The sequence below is a fragment of the Choristoneura fumiferana genome, chromosome 23, assembly GCF_025370935.1.
Source record: "Choristoneura fumiferana chromosome 23, NRCan_CFum_1, whole genome shotgun sequence".
Taxonomy (NCBI): Eukaryota; Metazoa; Arthropoda; class Insecta; order Lepidoptera; family Tortricidae; genus Choristoneura; species Choristoneura fumiferana.
Genome location: NC_133494.1, coordinates 7,765,072 through 7,790,265, shown reverse-complemented (window position 1 = coordinate 7,790,265; position 25,194 = coordinate 7,765,072). Strand labels below are relative to the sequence as shown.

The 25,194-nt window shown below is 36.6% G+C and overlaps 1 protein-coding gene across 1 annotated transcript in view; it reads right to left on the bottom strand.

The window, feature by feature from the left end:
* The window catches only part of LOC141440935 (dual 3',5'-cyclic-AMP and -GMP phosphodiesterase 11-like), a 174,281-nt gene that overhangs the window by 7,246 nt on the left and 141,841 nt on the right, over positions 1-25,194 (bottom strand). The window contains exons 10-14 of the mRNA XM_074105528.1: positions 11,425-11,583; positions 8,949-9,083; positions 1,764-1,913; positions 1,600-1,650; positions 407-661 (exon numbers count right to left, since the gene is read on the bottom strand). Of these exons, the coding sequence (XP_073961629.1) occupies positions 407-661; positions 1,600-1,650; positions 1,764-1,913; positions 8,949-9,083; positions 11,425-11,583 (750 nt within the window). The remainder of the gene's footprint in view (positions 1-406; positions 662-1,599; positions 1,651-1,763; positions 1,914-8,948; positions 9,084-11,424; positions 11,584-25,194) is intronic.

Sequence of the window (25,194 nt, the reverse complement as noted above, 5' to 3'; positions counted from 1 at the left end):
TTCGGAAAGACCATCATTGCCAAGAAACTTCAATAGCTAATTGAAATCAAGATCTGAATCAGGTAAGTATGTACATGTAGGTTTTTGTTTTAATATGCTGTAAAGTCAGTGTCAAATATATCGGTTTTGAAAACGCGCGTTAATGTTCTTGACAGTAGACGCTGACTGTGCTACCCAGTGCTACCTACTAAATATACTTACCTGGAAAAATATAATTTTATTGTTAAAAAAAAAACAGTTAACTCGCGCCTATTAATGGTCTAGAGACTCTCGAATCTAGACCACTCTAGCAAATAAATTATAAAACATTACGTTTTCGTTTTATTATAGCAATAATTTAATAAGCAAGAATTCACCTTACGATTTTATGAATAAGTCCTACAAACATCTAATGACAAATACTTACAGTCAATATAGCAAACATCATCTGGGCAACGTTGAACGCGTGCCTCCAGTTGTGGTATGTTACATTGCGGTAATTCTTCTTGACGCTGAGCAACCAACGGCACAAGACGCTGTAGTCGATGTGGAACCTCTCGACAAAGTCGAGGTCGAGGAACATGCGGAGACAGGCGCTCAGAGTGTCATCGTCAGTCATATCGATGTCGTCGAAGTCAAGGTAGTGAAGACTGAAGTGCGCTGACGACGGTATCCTTAGCGTCTGAAATAAGCAAAAGTACGGTTGGATAAAGTTTGTAAGGCGTTGAGAAAATGATTTTTCAGGCATGGGTCTATTTCCACGGTTCAAATAAGAATTACAGATTTGGTAATGCAAACAAAACCGCTCTCCATTACCAGATTTTTTTTATTTTCCTTCTACATGCCTACAAGCGATAAAGTTTCATTCGGGTCCATTTCGGCTCGCATATTTATTGGAAGTCCGAATGTAATGTTTGTCAGAACGATCGATTGCCATAACTCTTTTTTTTCCTGAATACAATAATTGTTCAGAATTTTTATAAAACAAACCTAACCTAACCTATAGTTTTCTATAGGATGACCATTTAAAACTTTCAGAAAACTGTATGGTTTCAGTGGGAAAAAATTATGGCAAACGATGATTCGGACAAAAAATACGGAATGACTAGCGAAGAGTATGCGAACTTTTCTCCCGTTTCATTCATATCAGCCGTAGGCCGTCCACTGTTGCACATAGGCCTCCCCCAATACAAATACGCTAGCGAAATTCTAGTCCAAACCTTTTATCAAAAACATTAAGTTTACAGAAACATTGAAATATTTTTATTAGGTAAGTCAATTTCATCTTTGTCAAGGCTAAGCGGAAATTAGTGGTAGGTACAATTACAAGGTCTAAGTTAGGGAAATGGGTTAGTAAACAAACCAAAGCTAAATTTTATCAAAATAATGTACCCATTTCAATTGGTTACCAGGAGGTTAGATTTAGCCAAGATATTCGGGTTCGAATATCATCCAGCGCACATCGAAACCTTGTTAGTTATTTAAATAATAAGTATTAAGCTTTCGTTGAGCAAACGTTCTTAAAAAAAAATGTTTTCAAAAATGTTATGTTAGTTTTATGCTTGGTCTGGTATACTGAAAAATGAATAATTAAGTACAAACGTCAATTACATTACTTACTCGTAACCGCTGTGCATCATCTAGCGTGGCAGACGCGTGGTAACTTAAAACCTGAAAACGAAAAAAAAAAACATTCAAAATATTTGTTTACAGTTCAAACCTTGTATATCTTGAACAGACTTAAAACTGAGAGATGCAAAGAACAAATGGATATAGATACTTACGTCAAGAGTAACGCTTTGCTTGGCCATGGCGGTAATCGCCTTCTCGTACATATGCGTGTTGTGTATACCCATACCGCAGAATATTGCAAAAGCTTCAACGAAGTTCTCATCATTCTTAGTGAAGAGTAATTCGTCGAACTTGTTCACAAGCTGGAATAAAAGAGATTAAAATATATAAAAAAACTACGTTTAATACGTATATTGCAACTAAGAAGTAATTTGAAGCGTTTTAAAAAGTCTTTTGATATCGTCATACATAACATAACTAGTAAGAGCAGCAATGCGTTAAGATTCCATCCAGCGGCTTATTCATCATTATCTTCCACTTGGGCACAAGCTTTCTCTCATAATCAGAGGGCCTAGGCTGCAGTTTCCATACGGTTCTAGTGCAGATTGAGATTTACACCTACACACGCCACTGAACGGATTTGTAGGTATTTGCAGGTTTTCTGTATTTTCCTTCACCGAAATGCTATAATATTTTTCACCTATGATGAGTTCTGTGACGTTTCGAGTTTGATAGTTTTAGAGATGTAGGTACCATTTAGTTATCGAGTGAACTATCGATTTTTCTAAGAGTTCTTAGTGCCTATTTTTGGAGAAGATGCATATATTTTGCCACCGTTTACTCGTTCTCGCTCGAAATAATCCCTCAAACGAATTACAAACTCCCGACTGGGAGTTCAAAACAGTCTTTTTAGACTGCTTTTGCTAAAAAATAACAACAAACTTAACGAGAAACAGTAACAAAAGTCAACAACAATAATAACAGAAATTAACAATAACAAGATACAATGCCAAGAAAATGCAACGGAAACGATCAACTCGTATACAAGGCAGACGCACTCGTACTGGCAGTGATACTGACAAGGGGCACAAGATGGCTACGTGGCCGTGTTCCAAATAGCCGCGTTTATAAAATCTTACAAGTTTATTTGAAAATTTAAAATATCTTAGTGTTCCTTGTTATTGAATAATGAACCGCGAAATTGCCGATAATGTTGTGTCACGTCACTACTCTTTTCCGTTTCACACAATATGTCGTCATTTAAAATAAAGAAATTTTTTAACAAAAAAATAAAAAATAACAAAAAATGGAACCGACAACAGAACCCTTGAAAATATTTTTCTAGGTACGTACTAGATCGAAGTCGTTGCCTCAGCACGAGCCAGCAGGAGTGGGACAATAGTCATCTACCTCACCTACATACTATGGGTTACAATCCCTCCTGCTGGGTCGTGCTGAGTCACCGACTTCGATCTAGTAGGTACGTAGAAAAATATTTTCAAGGGTTTTAGTCCCTTTTTTGAAGTCGGATAAAAATAAATATTTTTCTATCGTAGTTATTCGATGGAGTCTATTTAATGGATACTGATATTGTTATATATTTTAAAAAAGTACACTTTTACATTTTTTTGATTATTTTGCTTCAAAATAGAAATTATTTTTAAAAAACATTTTGCAAACGTAGTAAGTAAACTCATCATAGGTGAAAAATACAATAGTGTGCAATTTTGCGCACAAATTCCGAAAAACTCCGAAGTCCGAGCCGAGGCTCAAACCCACAATACTCTGCTTGAGACACAAAGCTAAACCACTATGTTACCACGACTTTTAACGACTATTGCCATCTTGATATTCTTCTAAAAACACTAAAATATGTTGAGTCTGATAAACTCTCAGATTCTCCAAAGCTGTTCGTTTTCCAAAGGCTTTTACGATTTGGATAGTGCTTTATATTTATTACGAGTACGCTGCTCTGCCTATAAATAACATTATTTACGACCACTCGGCTCGTGGTAGTAGATATGAAAAGCGTTTTCAAATCTCACAGCCTATGAACAACGTCTTTTTCGGCAGAATTTTATAATCTGATAACTTTTTACAGCGGGGTTCTTTACTATTTTTCTGGAATCAATTTGCAAAGAGCCTTCGAGTAAGTAAATTAAACCTTTTATTTCCTTAGAGAGGAGCCCTTTATTCAGAGTATAAGTCAGGTCATTAATTAAAGTCCCACGGAAAAGCAATCTTGAGCAGGCATATTTGTTATTTTTCACGAGGGACAAATTTGTGCAAATGATTACGACGCTATTATGTCGTTGTTGCTTTTAATGTGTTAGAGGAAGTATGGTGAAATCCTACTTACATTTAACGGTTGTATCCTTCTAACGCCCAAGTAATTTTTTTGATTTATGAACATCAAACTTTATGTCATTTATAATAGAGTTTAATTTAAAATTACAATAAGTCTTTTTTTAAAGGACTGGGCGTTAGGAGGGTATATAAAAAAAATGTTTTACGTATTTGAAGCTGTGAGTAAAGGATAGCAGAACAATGAAGAGCGAAACGGCCACAAAGAAATACTCTGATTTTTGAGATATTATTAGCCAATTTTCATATAAGTACTAGAGATTTACGGACGATTTAGTATCTGCTAGGTTTTAATATGAAATCCTTTGCTAACAGTCACATCGGGTCAATTTAAATATTTGAGTAACATTGAATGAACATCCTCTAGATACATATTCGGAAATTAATTTTACGGCTAATTGATGTAAATTTCACTTTAATTTAATCACTTTCTGTGACAAAAGTGCGCATAACTTTGTCTGTGTCCAGAATCTTGCATTTTCCAGGGATAAAAAGTACCTAACATAAATTAATTTGGGATTGTGTAGCTCTGTATTATAATTATTGTCGATTTTTTAAACCTGTCCAGTGATTTCAGAGACTTGCAAACAAATAAAAAAGATTAACCCTTAATAAGGTAGAGGCGATATAGCGACCACATGCATTGATTTGGAAATTCAACCTTATTGTATTAGTAATAAGTTACAATATTCATTTAATTATTGAAAGCTTTAAAAATATCCTTTGCCAAGTGTGTATTCGATAGCTTATTTTGATTCTGTGGTAGTATGCTCCAATAAATGGGGCCTTATAATTCGGTTTTCACTATCCCGTAGGAACTTTACAATTTTCCGGGGTAAAAACTATCCTATGTCCTTCCCAGGACGCAAACTATCTGTATCCCAAATTCCATCTAAATCGTTTCAGCGGTTTAGACGTGATGAAGTAACAAACAAACAGACTTACAAACTTCCGCATTTGTAATACTTATTAGTGGGATTAAGGTGAAGGAAAATCCTTATCACCTTTTGTATTAAAAAGATAGTTTTCGCTTTTACTTCACAATCCTCTCAAGCCTAGAAAAAGATTTCCACAAATCCTGAACCCAAAACAAATTAAGGAAGAAAAAAGCGTCTCGTAAGAGCTTACTGATCTAGTACTACTAAGGCTGCATTCGGTTTAATGCGAGCGGTTAGCGGTTTTAACATCGTTAGAAGATTATACATATATACAAGTTTGTGAACCTTATTATGTAACTTCGCTAATTTTCAAGATCAACTAAATATAAAGGTATTTTTTTTTGTTCTTGAATTGTCATCTAACCTACATATATGAATACCAAATATTAAGTTAATCTCAGCTCTGAAAGTAGGTTCAATTTAAGCCACAAATACATAACAAGCTTAACTAACACGACAAGTCGAATAAAAGCTTGTAATAAAATTAATAAAGCCCAGCTGATAACCAGCTAACATCGAGAAAAAAAACTATCAGTCAATCATGCTTTGACTTCATATTCGATTCCTGTGTTTGATTCCGTAAAAAATATATTATAGAACACTGCCGACAATTTAATTAAATTTTATAGAGTATGCGTACACTAAGTATTAAGATTGGTTTTCGGAGTCTTTTTTTGTATTTTTTATTTCAACTCCAAATTTGTTACTTTTACGGTCATCCTCATCCCGTGAAATCCAACGAAAATACAAACTGAAACATGGATGCACAGAAAAAAATCAGAAAAAGAACAAAAAGACTCCAAAAACCAATCTTAATTTGATTGCTTAATAGCGAAATCTCTTGTCCGGGTGAGCTAAAAAATAGATGTCGCTGCTTAAGTGACTAAGAAAAAAGCAGGCTGAAATGTGTGGTGCATGGGAGACATTTGTGTCTTGACTCCTATCCAGTGGTGGTGTAGGGATATGGCACGTAGCACGGCATGCTGAGGACCTGGGTTCGATTCCCAGCGCTAGTCTCTTTTTCTGGGTTTTTTCTGTGCATCCATAATATGTTTCACTTTGTATTTTCGTTACACTAAGGGGCTGTTTCACCATCCATTGATTAGTGTTAAGTGGCGGTTAGGTGTGATGCCGTCTCTATTTGTTTTGTTCGAATAGACGGAGGCGGAAACACATTTAACCGTCGGTTAACGCTAATCAATGGATGGTGAAACAGCCCCTAAGTATGTCATACTCTAATGAATTAAGTATTGTGAAGCTGTTTGTAACCATTCAAATTCGAATAAAATTATAATATAAAATCATACGATTTGATACGATAAATGAAGTTTATGTCTATTTTATCAAATCGATTTTCGAATACCAACAATGTGCACAATAGTCAAAATACCACCAACGGGAACGGGACTTATCACGCTAACACACACGAGTAATATTTACCTCGAAGTTTCGGCAACATTGCAGTGGCCGTGGTCACGAGTAGACTGAAGTGTGGGGGTGTCAAGTCTGTCTAGCAGCGCGTGTCCTTCGAACTACCCGCACTTGATCACTAATAGTACCGGCACTTCATACTTGACACCCCACACTTCAGTCTACTCGTGACCACGGCCACTGCAATGTTGCCGAAACGTCGAGGTAAATATTACTCGTGTGTGTTAGCGTGATAAATCCTATTGGTGGTATATTGACTATGAGTGAAAATCACGAAAGTTTAAAAAGTTATATATAATGTGGACAATATCGCTGTACAAATAAAATGCACATGTGTTTAATAAATGAAACGTAGCCTTAGTCTCAGGAGACTCGCCAGTAGACAAGCTAGCGGAAAGTGGACCGTTGCAGTCTTTCACTGAGCACGGGCCAAATAAACGAACATGACTGCAATTAGGGTAACGCATTGCGCTATTCTAGTTTCGACAAAAAAACATACTTAATACAGATCATGTGTTCTAGTTAAAGAGTTTTTAAGTCGTTTGTTGGCTAACATGGAATAAAAAATTAAATACGGCATATTTTTTTTTACATAAATCTGACCAGTGATTGACCCCTGTCTTACCCGATGTAAAATGCAGATGAGGCTAAAGGTGTACGGTCGAACAAATTGAATCATGGCCCAGGGTGGAGCCGTTTAATAATCAATTTCACTATGATTTTCTTGACAAAATTATGAGATGTCAACATGACATTAGTAGCACAAAGGTTCCAGCATGGGTCATGATTTATTTTTTTCAACAGTACCTATCTCACTGGTTCAGTAACAGTCTATTCACTCTAGCCTTGAAGCACCCTAGGTTGTATCAATACGGAAATACAGTCGATAGAGGCGAATTAAAGTCCTTAGCAGTTGGCATTATGAAAGATGAAGCGAATCGTCTCGTGCGGAGCAATGGAATAGTAACTGCATAAGGGTGAAGACGTTTCCCCCGCCAGGATGTCCGTTGGATGTTTTGGATTTCCGACATTGTAAAAGATGAGTATAATGATACGGATTACAAACATAATAGTTATCATATCAATATCACGTAATAGTTTCGAGTGTTTGACAGCAGCTGTATTCACCTACCAGCCAGATCACCCTACCGGTGTTGATAGCAGGCATAGAGTACATTTTCTAGTGACAATAGCCGGTGATGACTGATGTGAAATAACGGAGCATTGGACATTGCCTCAGGTGGAAACGCATTAATAAGTATTTTGAGCAAAAATCTAATGTATTTTATGGATCCTACAGACTATTTCAATAAATTAATGAGCACTAAAAACATGGTGTTTATCAGCTCATGGTATCTACGAAATGCAATTGCATGACTTTACTTAGAATAAATCACTCGTGCTAATGCTTTAACCGACGAGCTTTAAGCTTTTTCAAACGAAATATAAAACAGGTGATACAACGCAAACAAGATACACAGAAATAAACAAGCGAAAAAAAAACATAAGCTCGTTAGCCCGAAACAAACTGCACCAATAGAATCGCTTTAACGACAAAACCAAATAAAGAACGCGAAATAAAAGTTCTGGTTGGCGCACGAAGTTTTAAAAGGAAATAAAAAAATACAGTCGGGCACAATGACTATTATTGTTATTAAGCTGTTGCGCATTGCGCTTGGATGCGACAGTACCGACGTATGGCACATTAACGCGTACGCGTGGCAGTGACAAACCCGAATGACTTAATTAGCTGCTGCTGAAACAACATCCGATGAATATTATACGAGTATTCACCATTCAGTTTCACAGCACCATGTATCCATGAACACCATCTTTTGAAAATGTTTTGTTCAGATTTTATATACAGATAGGTACGCTTGAAAAATGCATTACAGTGTCGACTTTGGTATTCGATTTTGTAATTTATAATGCTGTTCTTCTGTTTTTGACTATGGCCTTATCCCATTTTATTTCGGGTTATCCCTCCTAGTAGGTATACTTGGTTTGCTTGATGAAATATTGTTTATTTCTAAGTATTTTTTTATATTTGGTTTGTCTCTATCGTCCGACCTCGGGCGCGGTTTCCCTTCTCCATGGAAAGTACTTTTTTAAAGTATAGAGTCACAATTCGTCGCAATGAGTACGTAAGAATACCTAAATTTATTCTCATCACTATTTATAGTCATAAGTTAGAAATATAAGCTCTCGAATAAGAAATATAGCGCGTCAGCATCAAGATTCGCAAAACCTTATTAGTTATTAATAGCCTAAAGGAGCGGTAAATAAAACTGGATTTATGTAGGATTCGGCTTCCAAACATATTGGATCACAACAATTTGAGGAGACTAAAAGAAAACTGGTTCTAATTTAAAATTATTAAATCTGTACCGACTCATTTTTAAACATAGCATACTTGCTCCATGATTTTGCAATTTTGTTGTCATTAATTACCAAGGATCGGAAAAACACCTGTCATTTTTTTAATTAAATAAAAAAATATAATGTCGCAACAGTTCCATTGGCATCTGTAGACTATGAGCGAATCATTTACAAAAATAAGTTCTAAGCTCTCGTAGTTATGCTATATGCTCCAAGAGTGAAAAGGAAAATGTTTTTCCGATACTTGATAATTGCACAAACATAGTAATAAAGTTTTTTAATTACCTGAATAACCCCAATTATTCTTCCCTCGGAGTTTTTGATAGCCATGCATAAGATGGTGTTATGTTTGAATCCCGTTCCGTCATCAACTGAGGGGTCAAACCGTGTATCTAGATAGGCATCCGGTATATTCACTGTCTGTAACAAAAAGTGTTGTTTTTACTGTAGACAAAACATTTATTTGCTTTCTAACACAATACTTCGCAATGGACCACGCAATAGCACATCTTCCTTTTTTATAATAAGTGTTTCTAGATTGATTACTTGAAAACGAGAAAGTCGGTCACCTGAAAGTAACCACATACTACAACCTAGGGATAATATTTCACAGGCCGTCTTACTTTGCACGTCAAAACACAACAGCGTAAGCACTGCTAGTTGGTGACGGGATCAGCGAGTAAGATGATGGCAGCAATCTGGATGAACCCTGCACTAACCATCCGCAAAAGTACACTATTCCTTCCAAAAAGCTTACCCTACTATAGAGCTTCTTGAGTCACCTAATCCTAAAATAGATAAAACAGGTATGACTGTTTAATCAAATGATAAGAACCCTCTCAAGCACCACCAAAAAACGTTGACGTACACTGTGAAGCGTAAACCCAATTTAAAAAATTCAATTCACAAAGGGCGTGATTAAAATTACCCACGTCATCTGAGCAAATAAATGTGAAAGAGCCCGCCCTGATGTATTACGAGAGTCCCAGAGGAAGTTTGTCCTTCAATGTGACAGATCAAGGGTTAGAGCGATCACGGGGGAAGATTATGAAGTACCTATCGGTACTTAAATTACTGGATCGTTTAGTTAGAGCTAGCGCTGATCCTATTAAACGAGCATTTTCGTTGCAGAAATGGAATGAAAAACCTTACGCTATTTCTCAAGCTATCCCGTAATGAGTAAGAGAGCAATATTTCCCTATGGTTTCCAATCGGTTTTATTTATCCTTAGAACGGTATCGCGAAAAAGCTCTTAGTTATTAGACCATTAATATACTCAGGGCCTGGTTCGCTACCTTCTGATAATTTCCGGGTAATTTATTTGACAGATAAGTATCTATGATGATGCCCTCCCTCTTTATTCGCAAAATAAACAGACAGCATTACATATATCTGTTTACATAATATTACATAAACAATACGAACTTATAAGGGAATGGTGAAACAGACCGTTATTATATGTGAAATTTATAAAAAAGGGTTCAGTGCGGATTGGGAACTTGACACACAAAATTCAATTTCTTCGCAGGTGTGTGTGGAGTTCCTCCGACAGTTTCCATCTAAATAAAGCTCATGGTAAGTTTTAATTCATTTTGCATTTTCGCACATGCATTTTGTAAAACTTAAAGGTGCGAGCCCGGGCTCGAACCCACGATGCTTGAGGGGTCATATAAGTTTGCAGGTCAAACCACTAGACTACCACACTACGAAAGTATAAACGAAAATAAAATATGGAGGACATTTGAAAGCATAGAAAAATATTTGTGAATTCATAAAATATTTCTCTTCCTACAAAAGAAATACAGAAGAACAAGTTACACGTGTAGAATGTCCCAAAAAGCTCGTCAATTTTGTCAATAAAGAACAATTCCGTTCGGTACCATAGAAATGTGATTCATTGATCCTATTGAAAGCTTTAATGTTACTTCGAGAGTAAAGTGATAAGCAGAAGCTTTTTCCGAAAGATATTCCAAATCCAAAGGGCAAGATATTTCAGCCAAATCTGTTTCAAAGTTTTTGTTTCAAGTTATCGGGTCAATCGGATTGTAGTGGGTTTATCTTTCTCTCCTTGACGCTTTCCGAGATTCGCGAATCAGAATGGGCAATGAGAATCCTCCTCCTTCGGAGAAAATATTCTTAGTTATAATGCTTGCAACTATTAAAACTGAACGGAATACTATGTAACTTGTTCTGCAAGAAGAATTATCATTTTGCAGCATTTTAAAGGCTTGAGAGTATTTTTTTTAGAATAAGGTTGGAGGAAGAAGAAAACGGGCGCCCGATTCATATTGAATGGGAGCTTTCGGAAAAACTGTCTGATGTGCTCAAGTATGGAAACGAAGATGCCTATAAATCTAAAACGAGATATCCGACAATGTGCCTTGCCGGTGATGGTGTGTGGTGAAAATTTAAACCGTCCTTCAAAACTACCTTGATTAAAAAAGTTATTAATAATTTGTGGGTAGTTTTGTTTTGTTTCATAAAACGTATGTGGGTACTTGGGGAGTTACAGTGACAAGTTAAAACGGTGGTTGTGGTTCGTTAGTCTAACAACTGGTAGCATGGTGTACGGTCGTGTCACTCTGAAGATGAGCTCTGGTTGAGTTCGAAACGCGTCAGTGTAGTGTGGTGGTGGTGATAGATGGGTTTGTGTGATTTGTGTGTGTTCTTACAGTGTGGAGGTGGAGGAACATAAGCTTAGCTATCGTAAGGTCGCGGGTGAGCAAGGAAATTCTTTTAGTTCAATGTAATTTAGGCTTACTTCTCCCGTGGTGGCGACGTATCCAGTGATGCCAATGTTGATTGGAAACCGGCTCTCATACGGTGATGTTCGAGGCGTGCCTGGCTCTGTGTCATCACCAGCCTCTAGGTCAAAGACCCGAGAGAAACTACCTTTCGATGCTTCATGGACTAGAAGGACCTGAAAGGAAGAAAAATGTGAATAAATAGGCTCATTGTATCCAAGAACTCCCCAAGAACGTAATGAAATTTTGTGTGTAAGTTGACTTAATACATTCATCGACAAGGGGGAGTCGCCGTTTTAAAATACCCTATATACTCACATGACTTGAGTTAACGAAATAAATTCTCCTTCCAACAAGAGATAAAATACAAGACAAAATTATAAGGGTTTCCCCTCAGTTTGACAGCGGAACACTGAAAAGGTTGAGCAGATAACATTCTTGTTCATAATTCAAAGGCTTTATGTAAGTTGTCGTCCCAAGGGTATGGATGTAATAAAACATTACAATCTCAGAGCTCGGTTACAGTGGGAGAAAGTGGTTTATTTTCGATGACTTAGAGGAATCAGCTTGAGGGTATGACCTACGTATGATGTTACGGATTCAGTACTTGTCGTGCGTTCGTTTTATTTGTTTCTGCAAAAAGATATAATGCATCATGGTGGCTCGGGTTAATGTTACCCGCATTCAATTTCACGGGTAGTAAACACAGTTTTCACATTCAATCAGACGCATGTTGCATGAGAATTATCCATTTAAAGCCGAACAAGACGAGTTAAAGATCTCTTGAAACATTATTTGAGCACATAAAACATATTTTACTCCCAAACTGACCATTAAGATCCTTTTCATTCTCTTTACGACGCTCTCAAATCACTGATATTGTCTGATTTGGTAATAAAGTACATTTGCGAGCGTTATCCAGTTCTGTAACACCATTATCACTTTTTGGACCGTTGGGACGAGATGTTAGAATTTGTAGCCAAGATTTTAGAAAAAAAATTAAGCATTAGCAAGTTTGAGGAGGACTGGATGAAACAGGTTAAAGTTATTTTTTGTATTACACTGCTAATCAAGGCTGACGATGATGATCTGACTGGTATGGTATTATAACTCTTTCCAAAGTATAACTTTAATGTCAAATAGTATTATTTTTGACGACCGGATGGCCAAGTGGTTACAGAACTTGACTACGAAGACGAGAGAGAGAGAGCCGAGAGAGGTTTCGGTTTCAATTCCCGGCCGGAACAGATATTTGTATGAATAATACGAATGTTTGTTCTCGGGTCTTGGATGTTTAATATTGTGTTTACATACACAAAAACATCACGCCTGTATTCCCAAATGGGGTAGGCAGAGCACACGAAGCCGAGCCATTTTTAGCAATTTTAGGTTTTAAGTTTGACAAAAACGGTACAATAGTGACAGGTTGCTAGCCTACGGTATAGCCTACCTATATCATCAGTCGCCTCTTACGACATTCACCGAAGAATTGGAGAGGTATAATTCTAACCCGACACCCATGTATTTATGTATATAACTATGTTTATCAGTTGCCCAGTATCCATATTTACTACAAGCTGTGCTTAGTTTGGGACTAGGTCAATTGGTGTCAAGTGTCCCGTGATATTTATTTGTTTATTTAGTATCATTACGGCAAATATTCTTAAAAATAGTATAGCTGTCAGCTAGCAACACATTGACTGAAGAAAACATACCGTTCGGCCGCACGTCCGTATCTCTGATTTTCCACGACTTCAAACAGAAAAAACGGATATACTCTACGTGTTCGCGTGAAATGCGCTCTTTGATATAACCGGCGATTAACCAGCCTTTCATCATTGTTTTTACGACGCCCTCGATTCACTGACGTTGTCTCTGATTTGATAATAAAAAACGGCTGTGTGAGTTATCTTGTCGAATGACAGTAATTTAGAAAGCAACGTTATAATAATAAAAATATCCAGCGAACATATAAAGCGAACATTACACTGATAAATAGATACATCGATGCCCACGAATACAATTCTTTAAAAGTTAATAAGTAATAACAACAATTAAACACACAATGATTGGGATGTCCCAACTTTTGACAACATATAATAAATCGAAAGCCATTTGGAGAAGCGTTTTCAGAAATCAGATTCCAAAAATGTGATAAACTGAATTAAATAAACAAAATTTAAGAAATGACCCTCATTTGACCCCTGCAGTGTCTCGTCACAAAGGCAGTTATAAAGCAGGTCTACACTCGTAAGCAAATTGACAATTTGAAATGTTCCTGTCCTGCTTATAATAGCAAAGAGTGACAAAGATAGAACTTTAATCACATGATGCGCACCCGGCCTTAAACAGTTGTCATTTATCGTAAAGTCCGAAATATATACGAGTATTTCCAATGTATTTTTACATATTAAATTATTAAATTACTACGTTACAAGTAAATACAAAAGAATTTAAATATCAGATTTTAATAAAAAAAATATCTATTTACTATCACACCATCAAATAAACAGGAATAATCGAAGCTAAAAAACTATTTGTCACGGTTCATTTAGGACTAAGCCGTGCTTGAATTATTGTCAAATTGTAATGCTACAGATTATGTTATGTACGACCTGAATTTTTCTAGGCAATGGAACGTGGCTGTCTCACTGTGACGTCATCCAGCGTATTTCGAAAAAAAAAATATAAAAAATTAAATACTTATCCAAATTCAAAATCAATGAAAAAGGAATCTTAAAATATCCTATTCTTTCCAAAAATAAAATAAAAACTATAGGTATTTTTTTTTTGATTTTGTAAGAATAAACACTTATGTATTAGATCCTGCAATCTCGTACTATTGCTGCATTAAATGATGAGTAATAACATAATTGATACTAACAAATGATGGATCCCAATTACCTGAATAAATAAATTTTATTATTATTATAAAACATTGGTCTAATCTAAGCTAGGTTCCCAGTTTTCTTCCTTTTAAATATTTAAGTTTAAATTCCGCTAAAAATGCTAGTTAAAGTGTCAAGTATATCAAAGCGCCATCACGGCTTTGTAAAATTTAATCTGTAAAACTGATTCGTGTACTCCAAATTTTCTAGTTGATCCGTGAAATATGGTGAAACGGTCTCCAATCTGTACGTAACTGGACTACAGTGACCGCATGAAAATTAAATCTGAACATTATTGTTCATGTAAACAGCGTTAATTTGGGGTCCTGTAGCAAAATTTGGTCCAGCTTTACGTGGGTCAAGCATTCGATTTAATTTAATTTGGTGACTCGATATAAATGCAAATTTTATTGTGAACTGTATTGTTGCGGGAATTAATTAACTGGGCGCTACGTGATCTTTATTTATAAAAGTTTTTTTCACAGGAAATTATACAGGAACTGAATTTATTTCATTCCTACTACATACTTCTTCACTCCTTTTAAATAAAACTTTACTAAAGTTCTTATAAATTTAAAATTTCTCCGGAAAGTTTTCTAAATGAAATGAAATGAAATTTATTTATTTGCTTTAAATGTAGTACATTACACGATGTTCAATGATTTATGAGTCTCATACATTCAAACTTTATAAGTCATGCAAATATTGAGATTTACTATATTTATAACAAAATACTACTACTACTCTAATATTATATCCATTTGTTTAGTTCCATCTATTATAAGGACATTTTGCAACAAAAATATCCGTTTGATAAAAAATATTATTATCTAACTCAATTAGAAAGTTTTTCTTGGTTGAGTTTCTGATACCTATATTAAAATTAACACAATTGTTCCAGTTTCCTTCGTTGTTCATATTTGACAAGATTTATTTATGGCTGTCTCTTCATATTTTCTTCTTCTTCAGAGTTTCTTCATAATTTAAAAGTTTAAACGCTACACTAATATTAACTGATAAACTAAACAATTGAAATATCGCGTTCCTCACCAGTCGATGTCGTTCAGCAGACAACACCTGAAGGGTAAATCATAAAAGTAAGTTACCGTGTACCTACGTCAGTATGGTGTTTGCAAGTTGCAAGAACAGGGACGCTGTTATGCAATAGTGTGTCAACCCTGATTAATTCTGCAATACAATATCATTCAACCCTTAGGGCCCCGCACATTATGGCCACCAGTCGCCGCCACTAAACGCGACCACCCGTGGTTCAGCCAGACCACTACATGCCGGCACCAGTGGCAGCGGACTCTGTGGCTGTGTGTGCGCACGAGTCGAACGACAAAACGCAACCATAAGTAGCGAGCGCGGTCGACTCCCGCAGCTTGTGGCTCGAACGCGGCCACTCAAACGCTCGGTTTGCGCCGATGCTATACAAAATGTATGAAGAAACGCGTCCGCAGCTTGTGGCTGCCACTAGTCCCTCAAGCGTGGCCGCCACTGAGTGGCCAATGTGCGACTCTTAGAAAATAATTTTAACAAAAAATGAAGTGGGTTGATTCAGTATTAAAAACAGATCCCTAAAGTTCTATTAAGGGAACGGAGTTATTTCTCATATTGTTCTCAAGGGTTGAAATGCCAAATAAAATGTTTGCCCCTGGGACAGGGTCGACTTAAGACTCCGTGTCAGGAGTAGGTACACCCAATGGCGATTGAATTAAACTTTTTAGGGTTCCGATTTATGATCTAAATTATAGTTTCGTGTCTGTCTGTCTGTCCGTCCGCGGCTTTGGCGGGACTATCAATGCTAGAAAGCTGTAATTTTGCACGGATATATAGGTAAACCCGAAAAAATGGTACTAAAACAAAAACAATTTTTTTAGGGTACCTCCCATAGACGTAAAGTGGGGGTGATTTTTTTTCTCATCAAAAAAAATAAATATCGTATAAGTCTTAAAACCATTAGGGGTTTGCTCTAACGATTTTTCGATTCAAATGTTTGCAAAATATTCAACTTTAAAGTGCAAATTTTCATTAAAACCGGTGGGTGGAAAAATTTGAAAAAATCAGGATGGTAGTAAGTATCTCAAACTTTCAAGGAAAACTATAATCGTGTTTGCTTGACTTGTAGTTTAAGGGTAAATAGCAGCGGTTGCGATATACCTAAACTTTGACGATTCCGATTAAGTTAAATCCTTTAAAAAAAAAATTTTAATGTATTAAACTAATATGGGCACATTTTCTTTAATATATACAGGATATTAATTAAAATGTATCCCTTGACATAAAAATATTTTAATAAGAATGATTAGTTAAGAAAGTGAAAATATCCATAGGACTAAAACTATTATTTAATTTAAATATCTAAAACTAAAACTTTAATTAAAAAAGAGAGGTGGGCTTCTTGCATGGTGCATCACGCAGGCAGCATTCCCGCGTTGAACTCCGATTGCGATTCTTTGACGCGAGAAAGCTGCCGGCGCGAGGGTTGCCTGTTGCCTCCCTTAACCTATTGCTGAGCTCCCTGTGTAGCTCCAGCGCACCCTTACCCCAAGGACCTAGAGTAATCGACGCCGAAAGCAAATAAATTATATTGGGCGCCGAGACAGCTATATTTTGTGACCTTGAGGCGTTCCGGGCGTCTACCGCCGCCCCCGCACGATTGGTAGTTGCTGTTAGGTAGGACGCCGCCAGGGTGTCTGTACAGGTAGCGTCCCACACCAGCGCACGGCCAGTCTTCCAGGGTATCAACGACATTTTGCATTGCCATCGCTCCGTACAATCTGGGGCTACAGAGCGGAGGGAACGTTGGCACTAAAGAAACCTTCTGAAATGTTATTGAGAGTGGCGTGGCGGGACAGTCGGTCGGCACCTGAGGAACAGGACAGGCCATGTTGGCCGAGACGGTCCACTGGAGCCCCACAAGAAACACAGTTTTACTTTCGCAGATCCCAACTCCCAGCCGTAGACCAGCAGCTATGCGTAGTGTCTGGGTCGATAAAAGTTCTAGTGTTGGAGAGGGGTATGCATGGAGCCAGTAACCAGATTCTGGCTTGGACACAGCTAACAGTCTGTCCCGTCCCTGCCTGTTATAGGTTCTATTAATGCCTATAGGTGGTGACGGAGCTATTGTACTCCAGGCCTTTCGCCTATGTGGTTTGGACGGGAGATTTGGACTCGGTCCAGCTAGCGAGTCATTCGTGGCCTCGTTCAAGCATGCAATCTCGTAGTATAATGCCTGCTGGAGCTTTGAGTATTCTACCTGCGAGATCTAGCGTGCTGTGGATCGAAGATAGGAATGCCGGCAAAGCTACACTTGAAATTTTGCGAGTTCCTAAGCCGCCGTTCCTTATCGGTAAAGTGGCTTGGGTCCATGCCTGCTCGCTGAGATAAATGCTCAAAATGTTTTAAATTTGGTTTTCATGAGACTATCAATTAGGTATCATCAAATGGGGGAATTTTCGAATGAGGCAACAGCGAAGCAGGTAAGTAAAAGGCCACTTCAACATAAAAAATATAACGAGGACAAACAAAAGTTTAATATCTCTGAGACTGCAATTTTCAGTTTTAAAAAGGCAGAATTCCTAATTTGACTACAATACAAGACGTATGATGACGATCAATGGCACACGGTATGTTTCTATGAAGACGCGGAAAATCCCCTCTACCTAGTGTGTTTGACATACTTAGATACTAATGATGAGAAATTTTAAGTTTTTAAACGGGCATTTTTATGTTTGCATGTGAGATTTTTGAAAAATTTATAGCGTTTTTGAATAGATATTTAATAATTCATGTGTGTTTTATTCACTCAACTTGGATACAAGTAGCATTTTGAATTTTCATTATTATTTAAGTCTACTTATAACTAAAAACACAATAAAAAAAAACGTGCAAAAGGCTACATGTCTGTTATGTCTGTAATTAAGTCCAAAGAACTGCATAAATTTAAAAATGCAATCATTTCTACACCATTAGTTCGTAAGCTAGTCTTCTGTGGATAATATTATACATGTACTACAAAAACATTCCGGATGCGTACCACTTGAACTTTTTACACTTATTTTTATACTTCTATTTTGGATACAAGTAGTTAATTTATAAACTAATAGATCAAGAGCAAAAAATAACATTCCCATAAGAAGAGCGCAATTAATTTAGTGCTTTAACATACCACATTTATTAGTATATGTAAATATACAAGTGTAATGAACGTAAGTTTGAATCATCTCGGGCGTAACTGTTTTTTGCGTCTCCTGTAAACTTGGGTTTTCGACATGTACCCCTTTCACTGGAGCCACAGATATATGAAGAACGCGTCCGCAGCTTGTGGCGGCCACTAGTCCCTCAAGCGTGGCCGCCACTAAGTGGCCAATGTGCGGGGCTCTTAGAAAATAATTTTAACATTGTATTGCAAAATGAGAGTGGGTTGACTCAGTATTACAAAACAGCGTCCCTAAAGTTCTATTAAGGGACGGAGCGTTATTTCATCATATTGTTCTCACGATGATCGAGCTTGTTTGGAAATGATCCAAATAAAATGTTTGCCCCTGGGACAGGGTCGACTTAAGACTCCGTGTCAGGAGTAGGTACACCCAATGGCGACATTGATTATTTAGCAACTTTTTAGGGTTCCGGAGCCAAAATGGCAAAAACGGAACCCTTATAGTTTCGCCATGTCTGTCTGTCTGTCCGTCCGCGGCTTTGCTCAGGGACTATCAATGCTAGAAAGCTGTAATTTTGCACGGATATATAGGTAAACTATGCCGAAAAAATGGTACAATTAAAAATTCAAAAACAATTTTTTTAGGGTACCTCCCATAGACGTAAAGTGGGGGTGATTTTTTTTTCTCATCCAACCCTAAAGTGTGGGGTATCGTTGGATAGGTCTTTTAAAACCATTAGGGGTTTGCTCTAACGATTTTTCGATTCAGTGATATGTTTGCAAAATATTCAACTTTAAAGTGCAAATTTTCATTAAAACCGGTGGGTGGAAAAATTTGAAAAAAATCAGGATGGTAGTAAGTATCTCAAACTTTCAAGGAAAACTATAAGGGTTAAGTTTGCTTGAGAATTATTCGTAGTTTAAGGGTAAATAGCAGCCTAAGGTATAAAATATACCTAAACTTTGAAGATTCCGTATAAAATACGAAATCCTTAGAAAAAAAATATTACTTAATGTTTCCGTAATGGCTACGGAACCCTATTTTGGGCGTGTCCGACACGGTTTTCTTTACTATATACATGAATCGCATAGATTTATATCGCAAAATGTAGTATGTACAAGGTTTACATAAAAATATTTTAATAATTATTTGGCCCTAATAGTTAAGAAAGTGACATTATGACGTCCAAATAAGACTTACAATTATTAATTTAATATATGGCACTTATACACTGGTTAACACATTTTCCAAAAATTATCTAGGTAATGCAATTGATCCTATGATTTAATTTGATAAGATTTTTATATTAATTATAATAAATAAGGGTGCATGCTCATAGATAATCGGAAAAGTTTCTTTGACTGCGAAAAAACAAGCAGAGTAACAGGATTATATTGTATTTTATTTTGTTTAAGAAGTTGTTGATTTTCTTTTATAGCTTATTTGGTGTCGTACTGATGAGATGAGCTACTAGTTAAGTAATAAGTATATAGTACAGTATGCAAGATAAAAATTCACACTATTTAAAAACCGAACAAAACTCTATTATTATTATTATTAAATATTACAACTTCGCCAAAAAGTTTCTATAGAACGCCAAATCCGGATTAATCCGTGTACGTACGGAACGTTTAAAGATAACCATTTTCCGCATGAACGTCACCAGGAACACAAAATCCACGGGTGAATTAAGCCCCCAAGCACAGCATTAGATTGTAAATACATGTTTTCACAAGATAGCTGAAATGTGGCCAGAGGCGGTTGGGGGCAAGTCCCAAGGGTATAGGATTTCGCGCTAAAGCCGATCGTTTTCCATTGTTATTAGAGCTTACGCCGCCCTTTTAACACTTTGGGCCCTTCACGCATTAATTTGGCTACTTGAGTCCTAATAGTTTATTAAGGATTAATTTTGTACTGGTTGCCTTTAGAACACTGCGAACACTGAAAATAGATTTAATTATTAACCGTAAAAATATGTAATATAAAAATGTTCCAAGGAAAGTAGCCAAATCATTTTAATTTAATAATAAAACATAGTCACACAGCTATCAAATAGAAAACAAAATCTTAGTAACCATTAGCGAATCAGCATCAGCTAAACTACTTTTTACACGTTCGCAGTTTTGGTATAAAATAAATTATCGCAATTTTTCTCGTCGCCCACCATCTCAAAGTTCCCTATTCTGACCGATGAGTCGAATGATCAAGACGTACGATACTTCTCGAGTTTCGGGATTATCTGAGATATCTCGTTATTGATGATGAATGAAAGCTTCCCGGTATATTTTCACTTTTTGAGGTCTCGTAGGCATGGCAGATGGTGTATAGTATAATATCTTCAAACGCTGTACTTATCCAATTTCACAAACAAAAGAGCAGTCGTTGAAAAGCAATAAGACAACAAGAAGTTTAGGCAAAGTGGGGGACACCTAGTTACCAAACTAGAGTCTAGAGGGAATGCTCGTCATTTGTAGTTGGATATGAGTTTCTAACCTCGTGTTTCTAAGCGACGAAACGAAACGGGTCATCTATGTGGCCTGTTTTCAGCGGTTGTAGTGTACTAACTAAAACCAATAGCCTTGCCACTCCATAATCATGCCTCATAAACATAAATACGTAGCTTTTTTGCACAGTGCTCGCGAAGTAACAAAGCAATTTGTTTTAGTTGATTGATATGGAGCTTAGCAATAAATTCAACAATATGTATTTACGTAAATGATATATATTTAAGTAAGATTGAACATTAGATATAGAGGCGCCTGTGCCTTAAAAGGTACCATGCTCGCTCGTTGCTAATGAGTGTTTTTGAGATTTTCAGCACAGATGAGAAAACATGCCATGCCACATTGTTTTGACATTGACAGGACGTTGTAATTTTACGTGTAAGGGCCTTATTACACTAGCTATTTGTGGGTGAGTTGAAAGCGAGGCGAGCGCGCAGCGAGTTCGCTGCGAGCGCGTAACGATTTCGCCGCGAGCACGAAAAGATATCGCTGCGAGCACGCAGCGAGTTAGTTGCGTATAACGAGAAAAACTCCATATTGTAGAATCTCGTTACAATAATAATAGGGCGTCTTCGGCGCTATACGCAGCTAACTCGCTGCGTCCTCGCAGCGACATAGTTACGCGCTCGCCTCGCTTTCAACTCGCCCGCAAATCGCTAGTGTGATAAGGCCCTAAGTGGTCTAAACTATCGTAAATACCAACGTGTAATGTTCTTTTTAAAGCAATGGACCGATTTTTTTGCCTATACATTTCTAGTTGAATGGATAACAAAAAAGAACAAATTGACGACAAGTTAAAAATAAAACACGACTAAGGTGTTAATAAAGTATATCTAATTATTTAAGAGCATAATTCATCACAGTCAAATTAATTGTGATTAACTGATTAAATATCGAATGAAAAAGTTACTTCCAAACACTTTCACTATAAATTCACTTCAAAAACATTCCTAAACTTTGTTCGAAAATAAGTTAATTTAACGTTGGCAGCGCACGAGAGCGAATTTCTCTCGGGGCAAGCAAAAACTGTATCGCAGAACAATGTTCGCCTGATAAATGACCTGCACCGCTCATATTCTGGGAATTCCCCTCTGTAAGGGTTAATTACCCATTGGTAAGTGCTAGTGACAGCTACGTTAGCATTGGTGTTATGAATTAAAAGTTGGATGAAATCGCTTATCTACACCCATATAGTAAATCCTTCATTATTCGTTCAAAAACCATAGATAATGACTAGCATTACGACATTGGATTCTATTATGAACACGGCTGTATCGTAATGGTCATACATCATTACAGTACCAGTGCAGTAGGATGGCGTTCACGTCACGCATATCGTCGGGCGTGCACGATCAGGCGCAGGTCGCCGGCGTTACGATACAGTTGCATAATAACTAATATAATACCCTACATTGTAGTAAGTAAACTAATTAGAGAAAAATGAGGATTGGTATCTGGGTTCCTGTCGTATCGCATAACGTTTTTTTGTCCTAAAAATGTTTGGCCGAGAATGTTTGACATACTGTTGAACGGCATACTACTCGTTTGTCCTAATTATTTTTGCGCATACTCATTTAAAGTCCTAAATCAAGTTTGTCCTAATATTGATAACTCTAAAATCCAATTACCTAAAGCATAATATTCCTAACAAAAACCTCCTAAAACCCATATGTTGAAGCGAGCGAGCGAGCAAGACCTTCCGGGGCACCCCGACTCGGATAGGTTAGGTTAGAATATAGCCTTCGAAGTTATTTATTTTGTCATCCCTAAACGATCCCTTCTATAATATAACAATTACAATTATGCACATCAATCATTCGACAGTTGAATCTTAGCCACATCAAACGATAGGACAAATAATATTTAAGACAAACGATAATAGGAGCAACAATTTCGGACAATCAAAAATATGCGGAACAAAGTGTACGAGTATGCCATACGTTTTTAGGACAAAAGACGTTATGCGACACGATATGACTAATAATTGTATGGCATCCGATATAGACCCTTGGTATCTACATAGTGAAAATTTTACAAACTGAAAATTATTACACAGTATATTGACCTGCTCGATCTAAGTAAAATCCGAAGCTTCCTTATTTGGTTACTGGACTACGTAGAACTACTAAGTACTCTTCTTCGTTTAATATCACGCAAAAAAAATTTACCTACACGTATAAATTGTACATACTTGTATAAGGAAAACAATTTCTACGCAAAACAATATTGCTTAAATCTAGAAATCCGGGAGGCCATTCAGGATAGGTTTTCCCTATCAAAAAACTCAGTCATATTTTAGTATGTTCAGTATTGTATTTAGTTATAAAATAAATGTTTCGGTGATATTATAATTTTGTTAATCAAAAATAAGGATACACATATCAATAATTAATAATCTATCTATCTAATCTACTACCTATAAACGAGCAATTCTTGTATATATATAAATATTTCGGGATCTTGGAAACCGCTCCAACGATGTTGATGAAATTTGGTATGTAGAGGTTTTCGGGTATGTCAAATCGATCTAGCTTGGTCTTATCTCTGGGAAAACGCTTATTAAAGAGTTTTAACAGGAGCAAAGCTCGGTCGCCCAGGTACTATTTTTTATCAGTTTAATATTTTATTAGGTACTGGGAACTAAAAACCAGTGACGACTTTGTTGGTCAATGTTTACTCGTACTGTATTGTATAACTCTTTATTATGATAACCATGTTGGCAATTAGCATCAAAAATGTCAAGAGCAAGAACGCAGGAAAAAAGAGTTATAGCGTAATTTAATAGCATAAATTGAATCCACGTGCGAACGCGTTCCCATTCAGTTTCGACCGTTTTGAACAGAATGCTGCTAATATTTGTTCGGTGGTGTGTTGCCAACCATTGTTTTAATAGCGATTTCCTCTACACCAGAGTAGATAGCAACAAGAACAATTTGTTTATCAAAATGCTGCAAATTAACCAAACACTTTTTTTGCATTGAATCATTTTTAATCCATTTCTCAAATACGGACTTCAGTTTTACTTTAATTACAACTCTTTTTTTTACCTCGTACCTATTTGCGTAATGTTACAAATAAAATTATATTTTGTTCAAGAAAAAACGTCAGGTGCCTAAGGGCTGACTGCTAATTGGAGGCCTTAGGGGTTTGCTATTGAAAAAGTTTATAAATCTTATAAAATGTTTCACCTGCGAATCGATTTTATGTCAGTCACGTCCAGTCTTGAAAACTGTTTCGGTCAATGTAGAATTTTCCGCCAACACCAAACTAATTTGCTCTTTGAAAGCGTAAATCACGAATCTCAAAATGATCTCCCGTGATCTTTTTGCAATTTATATCGCCATAGGCACCGGTGTAGGAGTTTCTTGTCAAGAAGAAACATGTGGACATTTTGGTAGGTACTCGGCCGTTACAACTAAAGTTATTTTTCCAAAAAATTTCGCCTAAACAATACAGACAATAAAATCGTACGTGATAAAAATGAATTGTATTGGAAACCGATTCCGAAACAAACCCCTGAATGAGTTTTAAGTTATGAATAATTTTGCAGACACAGCAAACTTTTCAGTTCGTCTTACATAAATATTTATTTATAAATAGCTATATTTCTGACTGACCTGTACTCGTTGACATCGGATGAGGCTCTGTGTGTGCGTCAGTATCCTCAACACCATGTGCTCGATCGTGCTCTGCTCCTCAAACACCATCCTCGCCAGATCGAGCAGAACCTGGTTCCTTTTCACCTCCAACTGTGATCTTTCATAGAGCTGAGCGTTCCGCAGACCAATCCCACAGAACTGGAGGTACGATGAAAATACTTTCTCATCGTTCGCAGTAAAAGGACCATCGTTTTGTTTGTTTATCACCTGAAAAACACATGGTTTGTAGTAGCGGCAGTGAATTCTTATGTGATTTTTTCTTTGATGTTTTTAACCTCTTTACCTAGTGTTGTGTGGATTCACAGTCCGAAATAAATTATTTGTATGTATTTGTAATATTCAACATCAAACTTTTTAAAACAACTGAAAAAGAAGATGTCGTACTAGCAAAACATAAATTTTAATAAATTCAAATCATTACCGAAACAGAAACAGCAACATACTGACGAAATAAGTAAGAATTTTTACCCTGAGGATATTATTTAAACATATGTATGTATGTATGTTTAAGAAAAAAATAATAGTATTTCATTAAAAATCGGCTGTAATTTGATTACAATCACGCCCGAA